At 35.5% G+C, this 10,173-nt stretch overlaps 1 protein-coding gene and 1 pseudogene across 2 annotated transcripts; both read left to right on the top strand.

Annotated features, from left to right (window-relative positions):
- The first annotated feature begins 4,551 nt into the window (after positions 1–4,551).
- LOC120092626 (perakine reductase-like) lies at positions 4,552–7,126 on the top strand (annotated as a pseudogene). The gene is made up of 6 exons (XR_016525021.1): positions 4,552–4,697; positions 4,788–4,962; positions 5,073–5,278; positions 5,468–5,636; positions 5,818–6,066; positions 6,948–7,126. The product of XR_016525021.1 is annotated as a perakine reductase-like (transcript).
- Positions 7,127–7,833: 707 nt separating this feature from the next.
- LOC120092624 (perakine reductase-like) lies at positions 7,834–10,173 on the top strand. Its single transcript, XM_039050767.2, has 7 exons — positions 7,834–8,195; positions 8,351–8,521; positions 8,602–8,805; positions 8,902–9,074; positions 9,149–9,245; positions 9,319–9,472; positions 9,865–10,173. The coding sequence occupies exons 1-7, from the start codon at positions 8,130–8,132 to the stop codon at positions 10,041–10,043; spliced, it is 1,044 nt and encodes a 347-aa protein (XP_038906695.2). The 5' UTR covers positions 7,834–8,129; the 3' UTR covers positions 10,044–10,173.

The following is a 10,173-nucleotide window of genomic DNA, read 5'->3' on the forward strand; positions in this document are numbered from 1 at the left end:
TTTATCTCATGAAACATATAAACCATAGCTCTTTTTATATTCCATGGCACATAATGTAAATCTCATTTACATTAATCCTCCACTTGATTTATCCCATACATCATACCGATCATATCATATATAATCGAATTACCTCTTGTCAATTTGAACATTTCAAATCAACACCAAGAACTGATCCTCAACTTGAATCCATTGAGCTACCAAGGGGACCTTATGGACTTGTAGCTCGAAGTTCTAACAGTACGTGAACTCTTTAGTCACGGGATCCACCATCCGTTAACTTCCAGGCACTCCATTAAAGATCGACAGCTTAACTCTTCTTACTACATATATATATTATGTGTCCATCTTAACCAATCAATAGTGCGATAACCTTTCATAGATCGCTCGTAAGTACAGTTGGGCCAATAACTGTTATGCCCCTATAGTTATCTAACTTCTTAAGTACCACTGATCCCTCTAATGAACATCAGTCATAGTTCTACTATGACTGAGTCCTCTCTTCCAAAGAGAAGTTATGGCCACTATGTTCAAGCCCCAGAATCAACCCTTAAGGGAGCAATCTATCTACTTATCCCTGTTTTGGGGAAGGAGTGAATTCCATCTTGTGTAACTGAGTTCCCAGCTCCCAAATCAGAAAAATCCCCAAAAAGGTAGGCATGTTGAGTTGAAAATCTGGCCACTCTCACCCACACTAACCAAAGGACCGCCCTCAAAGGCAGGAGTTCCCAAAACACTCAGGATTGAGGTCATGTCACCTATGGTCGTTTAGGTGAGATGTAAGTCTCCAATATCAACGGCATTATATATAGAGACGAATCATCTCGTGGTCCAGTCTTATACAAACTTTTTGTAAAGGACATCTCCGCTCGCATGTTTCCACATGAATGGTCAGGATCTACCATCTGTAGTAGTTTACAATACTTGCAAACATCTACAAAGCAGGTCGTATCCGTAGTATCACGAGGATCAGGTATCTTATTTTAATCCTTATACTACAGACCTATTTAAGTTATCACTTAAGGCATGATTCACTTGTATATCTCATATACATACTTAAGTTTACATACGATAATCATGGAGCTTTGTTTATTGGAAATGAGTAAATGGCAGAATGAAATAACTCTTATTTTATTCTTAACAATGTATATAATTACAAACTACGAGACTCCGGGAGAATTAAGACACTAATCCCAACATGATTGAACTCCAAAGAGTGTGTGGATAGCATCCAGAGGCCCTTGGCATTTTCGAATCCCATTAACTGCACAGAAACTTCTGGTGCCATTGAGTTATATAACCATCCTAACAGTAGTTGATCAGCTATGACCCCGACCTCATAAAGAGGATTCAATAGTTGCTCACCTGTGGAGCTCGATGCGCCTCCGAAGAGGTCAGAAGTGACTGTCCCTACCTCATGTATTGACAAACCTTCAATAGGGGGGAGATAAACATGGAAAGGCAGATTTTTTGTCCTGAGAGATGTCCTTCTAGCCGATAGCCTCGAAGAATCGGAAGGGCTAAAGTCTTCCATAGCATGAAATTACCTTGTTCCAACTTGGTACTGGTAATCTGATTGAGAAGCTGGTTTAATTGAGGAGTGCTAAACTTCGTGGTCTCAGATGTTGCTGTCGAGGTTTCGGAAGACTAGGCGTTAGCCATTGTAGCTCTGATGCCAAGTTAAAACAGAGAGAAAATGTTGGAAATCCTTCTTCTTCTTTTATATATTTCTTTGTACAATATACAGAGGCACGGTACAATGGTTTAAATACACACATTCCCTTTAGGGTTTAGACAATCAGAGGAATAACAAAAGAATGATGGCCTCTAACTAACAATGGACAGATGTCACTATTTTATATGTTGATACAAATAATTAAACGATAGAAAATTAACAGCCTACTTTTCCTTTTTCTTGTATATCCACTCTGGCTTTGCTTTCTGGTTTGGCAAGGTTAGTCTGAGGTGGCAAGGTCTTGCTCCTTGACTGATCCTGGCTCCTTCTCTAACAGATTGGAGGGTACATGAATAAATCAAGACCACTTAAATTATAGATATATGATGATATGAAAGTACATATGGTAAAGAAAGATTTAAAAGAGTTGGTAATTTCTTTCTTAAATGATACTTACAACCTATATATGCTTCAAGAAGGTGTATCTTTCTTCTTTGTAACTCAATCGATAAGAACTCCAAGGTAATGCTTGGCTTGACACAATCTATATGAGGGATCAAGCCTACTAAAATTACTTGTGTTGAGATTTATAAAAAACAATCAAGTGTGTTTGGCTTAAAGTATTACATTTAAACTGAGTATTCAAAGATATTAATTGATCTTTAAAAATGATATCAAACATTTTATGTTCTCACAAACTTTTATCCTTTGGCATAAATGAGAATATTATTTTTAGCAATAAATTAAAATTAATGCGTGCTTACCAACGTGAGCATAATTTAAATGACATAAAAACACACATTCTTGATCAGGAAATCAAAGATTTCAACCCACTCACCCCAAATTGTTGTACTAAAACAGAAGTTTTAAACCTAAATTAATACAATATCTCAATTACGGTACACTAATATTTTGTTTACATGTCAATATTTCTATCGATATTTTCACATATTTAACATCGATAAAATAAATAAACCGACATTTTCAGTAAAAAGAAACATGAGACAAACAAAATAAACAACTTAATTTCAATAATGTGAATATAATATAAACAATAAATATTTTAACTTGTTTAAAAAGTGCAAATTGTTTCCTTATTCATCTAGATATTTCTTTTTAAAAAGATTACAATTTTTTTCATAAATTTCTATTAAAATCGATTTATCATCAAATTTTTCATAAATTTGAGAACCTCAACATTTTCGTGAGTAACAACATTTTAAACTTTGATCTTAGCCAATGTGACATAAAAGCCACGATGTTCTGTCATGAAAAAGATGGGATGAAAAATGGCAAAAATGAAGATAAAATACAATAACACATATAGGGTTTCATCCATAACATTCTTACAGGAATAAACCGAGTCCAGGAGAACAATTCACTATAATACATTTTATTATGATTATTTTTATTATTATTATTATTATTATTATTATTTTGAGAAAATGCTATGATGCAAAATTTAATACAAAGTTTGTAATTATTATTTTGTATAATACCAATCCTTATGCATCTAGATTCTTGACTCCTTTGCTGACACTACAAACTTCAATTTTTTTTTCTTTTATTACAAAGCACTCTGCTGTTCTCAAGCTGGGCCATAAAAAGTATTCAAGTTCATCATGTTTAAAGATTAACTTATGATGTTTGAAATTTTAAAGTGAACGTAGTTCTACATGGTAATTTAGTATGTGCCTACCATTTTAAGATATGTCTCAAAATTAATATAATTGAACCATGCCCAGATTAATTATATTGAAAACTTAGTTATTAAATGTAATAATAATGAAAGTGGCGTAAGTGCTGAAAACTTAGTGTTATTTTAATGAAGTCTTTCAATGTGAAATAAAATTTATAAGCTTAGGTTAGTATACGCCATTTCTCCATGATTGGTGAATGTCTATTTTAGAAGGTATTTTGCCAAGAAAGCTGTTTCCTTGCTTCTTTTTTTTTTTTCATTTGGAATAAAATCAATATATACAATCTAATGATGGACTAAAATCAAATACATCATAAAAAAATCTTAAATGGAAAATAATTACAAAACATATATGAAAATATATCTACAAATCATATATAGAAATATATTTTTCCAATGAATCAATTGTCCTTTGTTCAAGCAAATTGTTTAAAATGTGAACGATAAAATCTCTAAAGTCAAGAGTGCGATCACATCATTACAAATAAGTGACTAATTGATGATCCTTTTATATTTGTTTTTAGATAAAAATGTGCAACTAAAATTATATAGACTTAATGTCTCCGTTTATTAAATAAAATTATAAATTATTTACAATGGTGAAACAATAAACTTAGTTTTACTTTCTATCCAAAGTTATGGGTTCGAATCTGCTCTTCCTTTCTAGACTTTGACCGTTCTCCTCCATATTAACTATATAAATTTCAAACTATTTATTTGACTATTGAGTAACATTGACACATTTCCACCAATTAACATTAGATCGTTTCTGCGTTTTCACTCGACGGGAAGTTCGCACACAAAAATTGGATTTCGGGCTACTCCATGGGGCCCGATAGCCATTTGGGACACCAAATGAGCTCTGTTCGCAAAACCGTCTAACGCACGACTTTTTTTCATCGTTCTTAACCCCTGGATTCGTTATATATTAGTCTAGGACTTTATATTATAATGGTTTGGCATGAATTATGTGGAAGAATAGACTTTACAACCCTTAAAGATAAGATGGGTTTAATGTCTTTAGCAGTTTTAAGCCTTCGTATTCACACCCCACAATTTACTTTCATGGCATATTCCTTGTAATAAAACAAGAAAACTCGGCACCAATTATAAACAAAGGTTGAAATAGGGTCATCATTGAGTTTGTTGGGTGTAGATATATAATAACCAAAAAAAAACTTTCAAAACTCCCCCCTTTCATTGTCCACAGAAAATTGTGGTATCTGCTAAGCATAAGCTCCATTCTGATTACTTCAAAATGGAAGGAAAAACCCAAAAATGATTCAAACCCCCAGATTAAAACTGGGTAACCAAGGATTAGAGGTAAGCTTGATCACTTTCTAAGAAATGGGAAGAACTTGGAGGGGGGGAAAAACATGGTTTGATATATAGTGAAAAACTTTAACTTTGCAGGTTTCAAGGTTGGGTTTTGGTGTGCAGGACTTTCAGGATCCTCTCAGCACTCCCTTATCTCATAAGGAAGGATGTCAAATAATCAAACAAGCTTTCGTCAGAGGCATAGCTTTTTTTTTATTATTCTTCTGATCTTTATGGAGATGATCATGACAATGAAATAATGATTGGAAAGGTGGGTGTACTATTTTGAATTATTAATTAACAACAAAGACTTGAAAAGTTATGGAGTTTAAGTTCAATGCCTTACTAATTGACTGAAGTTAATGTTGTTTAAATTTGCAGGCCTTGAAACAGAGCTCCCTCGAGAGAAGATTCAGTTAGCTACAAAGTTTGGGATTGTACCATTAGGAGGCTTTGAATTTGCAGTTAATGGGAAACCTGAATATGTTAGGAACTGCTGTGAAGCGAGTCTTGAGCGCCTTCAAGTTGATTATATCGACCTCTACTATCAGCATCATATCGATATATCTGTGCCAATCGAAGAAACTGTAAGTCATCTTTCAGAAAGGGAGTCAAAAAGTATCATAAAGTCACAAAACTTGACATTTTTAGGCAACAAAGTGAATTACTCCCCTCTTTCCTTTTTTGTTTTGCTCCTGCCACCCTAAGCGTTCCGTTCTTCCATTGATGACTATATCGAGTTTTTTTTTTTAAATCTTTGATGAGTTGATGTGAAGATGCGGGAGCTAAAGAAGCTGGTGGAAGAGGGGAAGATAAAGTGCATTGGTTTGTCTGAAGCAAGTGCAAGATTAGGAGAGCTCATGCAGTTCATCCAATCACTGTCATTCAAATGGAGTATTCGTTGTGGAGTCGTGACATCGAAGATGATATAATTCCACTTTGTAGGTAAGAGGACTAAGAAAGCAAATAGATAATAGATCTTTAAACATTCAATTTCATGTTTAGTAAGTCCCTAATAACAAATCTTGAAAGTGTAAAGTGTTCAAAACCAAACTTCTAACAAATCAACCTACAAAGTAATATCTTGAAAGACTTTCTAAGTATATGAAGACATGGTGTTTTGTAGGAAGCTGGGAATTGGGATAGTGGCTTACAGTCCTCTGGGTCGAGGGTTCTTTGGGGGAAAGGCAATTGCAGAGAGTTTACCAAGTGAGAGCTCATTGGTAGGTTTGTAAAAGAATTGTACCGAGCAAGTTCTGCCATGGAATCTCTATTATTCTATTGAATAACAAACTGATGGGATGCGTTTTACAGGCTTATCGGTTGGCTTTAGCCTGGCTGCTCCATCAGGGTATTGATATTGTTCCCATCCCAGGTATGTGTTTATGTCCTTCCTCTTGATCTTGTCCTGGATAAAAACAATACAGATCTGTTGCCCTTGTGATGCAGCGGGAAAAGGTATTAGGCCAAGTCTATGGCCAAACAAGGGGAGTCCAATCCTTAAGATGAGAGAACTCTCTCTAAGAACAATATTGTATATTGAAATGATAATCAAAACCTTCCTATTGCAACTCTAAAGTAGCTAGTTATAGTCTTAAAAAAAATAAGTCAATTAACTAATTAATTCTAAGATACTAATTAAATACTAGTTAATCTATATAAACAACTAAACTAGTATTAACTATATATACAAATAATCTAATTTATTCTCCTCACCACTTTGTAAGCAAGAAAATAACTCATGGGTGAAGAATAATATATTTTGATGAAAGAAAAATTGGTATAATGATCATGGTAGCAGCCAAAATACTATATAAAGAAGGCTATGATCCATAAGCTACCAACATTAATCACCAAATGTAGTTGGGATAGAGATCCATAAGCTACCAACATAAATCACCAAATGCGGTTGGGACAGAGAATCAAGTGATACATTGATATGGGTATATTTGATTGGAGACAGCATTCAAATACAGAAACTTTTCATCTTAAAATCTTGAATGGTAATATATCAGACTGGAGAAAGACTATAATTAACATAATCCATTTGAGTGAGATTTCAAGGTTTAATAGTAATAAAGTCAAACTGATACAATGTGATTTCTCCTCCATAGTTTATGTATTGAGGCTCATGAATCAAACTGACCTCCAAATAGGTGAGAATATTGAATTTACTCCAACCCACAATGGCCTCTGGTATTTTGGTTCTGTAAATGAAGCATTCCAACTCTTTGCTTTTCGTTTCTCCTGCAACAGGAACAACCAAACTTGGGAACCTTGACAGCAACATTGAATCCTTGGATGTGAAGCTAACAGAGGAAGATTTCAAAGAACTTGGTGATGCTGTGCCAGTTGATGAAGTTAGAGGCCAACGAGAATATGATGTTCTTACCAAATATATGTGGAAGTTTACAGATACCCCATTAAGGACCTGAAAGCCAATGTGAGACTTCTCACCATTTTGAAACTTTTCGCCCTTAGTGGAAACTAACGTCATGATCCATGAAAAGCCTGAAAGGTCCATTTTTGTTTGAAAAGATGATGGTGAAAGTTGCTAACTTGCTACAGATGTCAGTGTACCTCAGTTGAGAATCCAAGAATACACATTTTGCAATCCAAGTTATTTGTCATGGTTGTAATATGGAGTTTTTCAAAATCATATTGAATAAAACTTTGTTCTTTGAAGAGTGCTCTCACAACTTTAGAGATGACTTGCCTTGTTTGGCCATGGCCTAAGGCTAATACCAATCAGCTGCATCATTAATGGTCCATTGTCCATTGAGAAATGGTTGTGATTTGGGATTAATATAGACCACCAATGTCCCAATTGTCCCTCATTCATAGGGGAAAATGTAACTGAAGTTCCACAGATGGATAGGTTATTCAAGATGAGACATAATGCAACCAAGGTTGTACAAGTAAATGACTATCTAAAGATGGGTTTAATTATCTCTATTTGAAGAAAAACATAAGTAGCCTTGTCCTCAATATGGCTGAAGATGGGGGAAATTACTTAATTATTAATCAAATAGAATATTAATTAAACAAATATTTAAGAGTTAACCAAGGTAAATTAACCTTACAGGTTGGATTGGAGTGGTTGGGATTCATACATAAATTTTGCAACAAGGACGGGAGAAAAGACTGATAAACCTTTAAAATAAGGCCCTATGTGTTCTCGATTGTTAAGATATTGCATTTACCCACAACCGCAAAATCTTTTAATGTAAGATTCCTTACAATTAAAGCAAAAAAAACTCAGCCCTGCGAATAAACAAAAAAAAATGTTGGAAAGGAGGTCCGTCGAAGGCAATCAGTGGGGACAAGTAAAAGGATCATCATTCAGTGTTTAAGAATAGAGAACTCAACAGCCTCAAAATTCCTCTTTAATTTTCTAGGGTTTCAAATCTGCAAATTGAGCTTTTGGATCAGAGTAAAATGGAGGAAAAGCCTCAAAATATGAGCCAAATCCCGAGAGTGAAGCTGGGTAGCCAAGGACTGGAGGTAAGCTTAATCACATTTGAGAAATAGGAACTAGGAAAAACAAACAATAAAAGTTGGGAGAATCCAAATTTTTTGGTTTGATTGGGATTTACAAGCAGAAGTTCGATCTTGATTTGATGAGATTTGAATGTTATTCTTGTGATATCGTTGTGCAGGTTTCAAGGTTGGGTTTCGGATGTGCAGGACTCTCAGGACTTTACAATGCTCCCCTAACTCATGAAGATGGATGCCGCATGATTAAACAAGTTTTCACTAGAGGCATAACCTTTTTCGATACTTCCGATCTTTATGGAGCCGATCACGACAATGAAATCATGGTTGGAAAGGTGTGTTTTCTGATAACAGAAACTTTGAAAAGTTGTGGAGTTTGAAACCTTTCCAATTAGCTGAGATGTTCATATGCCAGGCTCTGAAACAGCTTCCTCGAGAAAAGATCCAGTTAGCTACAAAATTTGGCATTGTGCCATTAGGAAGCTTTCAATTTGCAGTAAACGGGACACCTGAATATGTAAGGAAGTGTTGTGAAGCGAGTCTCAAGCGGCTTCAAGTTGATCACATTGACCTCTATTATCAGCATCGCGTCGACCTATCTGTGCCAATTGAGGAAACTGTAAGCCCTTTCTTCCATTGAGGACTATATTGAGCTTTCTTTTTTCCACCGTTTGGAAAAAACAATCACCTTAAATTTTGATGAATGGCTGTGAAGATGGGAGAGCTGAAGAAGCTGGTGGAGGAGGGGAAGATAAAGTACATTGGTCTGTCTGAAGCGAGTGTAGACATGATCCGGAGAGCCCATGCAGTTCATCCAATCACTGCCTTACAGATGGAGTATTCCCTGTGGAGCCGTGAAACTGAAGATGAGATAATCCCACTTTGCAGGTGAGGAAAGGCAACTAGATAATACAAAGTTATATCTTGACAGACTCAGTGGATGAAGGGATAGTGTTTTGTAGAGAGCTTGGAATTGGGGTGGTGGCTTACAGTCCTTTAGGTCGAGGTTTCTTTGGTGGAAAGGCGGTTGTAGAGTGCTTGCCCAGTGAGAGCTTGCTGGTAAGTTTGTAAGAGGAAAATTCAGAGCAAGTCAATCTTCTTATCATAACTCGTGGAAATGTTGTGTTGGCAGGTTAAACACCCAAGGTTCAGCAAGGAGAATTTAGAAGTTAATGAAACTATGTACAAACGGCTTGTTGATCTGGCTGCCAAGCATTCCTGCACGACTGCTCAGTTGGCTTTAGCATGGCTGCTCCATCAGGGTATTGATATAGTTCCCATCCCGGGTATGCTAAATATCTTCCTCTTCCTGTCCAAAATGGAGTTGTAAGAATGTTAATTGTTGAAGAATGCCATAGAAAAGAGAGAGAAACTTTCATCATAACATCTTGAATGATAACATTTTCAAGATGAAAATAAGATTAAAGTTAATCTAATGGTGCATAGTAGGCATAGAATAGCAAAATAGAAGATCTAGAAATCAAATATTTGCAATGTCATTGTCTCTCCATGGTGACTTACAGTCTATACATCAAGTGATCTAGTAAGTAAAATTAATATAATATAGGATGTTGAGAAAAGATTGAATTGTGTCCGATAGTTTGGTTCTGCAAATGAAGGGTATGGTTTGTTGTGTTGACAGTTCAAACCCATTGTTTCGTTTCCCATTCTGCAACAGGGACAACAAAAGTTGGAAACCTTGACAGCAACATTGGGTCACTAGGTGTGAAGCTAACAGAGGAGGATTTGAAAGAAATTAGTGATGCTGTGCCAATTGATGAAGTTAGAGGTGAGCGAGAATATGATGCTTTCTCCAGATATATGTGGAACTATGCAGATTCCTCATCAAAAGGCTGAAAGCTACGTTAGACCTCTCGTTCTTTGAAACTTGTTACAACTGCAGACATGAGTAAACATTTCATTTCCCAGCTCTGTCATACAACCGGACATTTTATGAAATTCTCTCTTCAAATTGTCTTCTAGAAAA

The sequence above is a fragment of the Benincasa hispida genome, chromosome 12 (genome assembly GCF_027475165.1).
Source record: "Benincasa hispida cultivar pf3 chromosome 12, pf3_genome.v1.1, whole genome shotgun sequence".
NCBI lineage: Eukaryota > Viridiplantae > Streptophyta > Magnoliopsida > Cucurbitales > Cucurbitaceae > Benincasa > Benincasa hispida.

Excerpts from the sequence above, each read along its gene's own strand:
- LOC120092624 (XM_039050767.2), top strand. The coding sequence starts at position 8,130 with ATGGAGGAAAAGCCTCAAAATATGAGCCAAATCCCGAGAGTGAAGCTG. Across the intron at positions 8,522-8,601 it reads ATGAAATCATGGTTGGAAAG|GCTCTGAAACAGCTTCCTCG; the intron begins GTGTGTTTTCTG and ends TTCATATGCCAG. Across the intron at positions 9,473-9,864 it reads TGATATAGTTCCCATCCCGG|GGACAACAAAAGTTGGAAAC; the intron begins GTATGCTAAATA and ends ATTCTGCAACAG.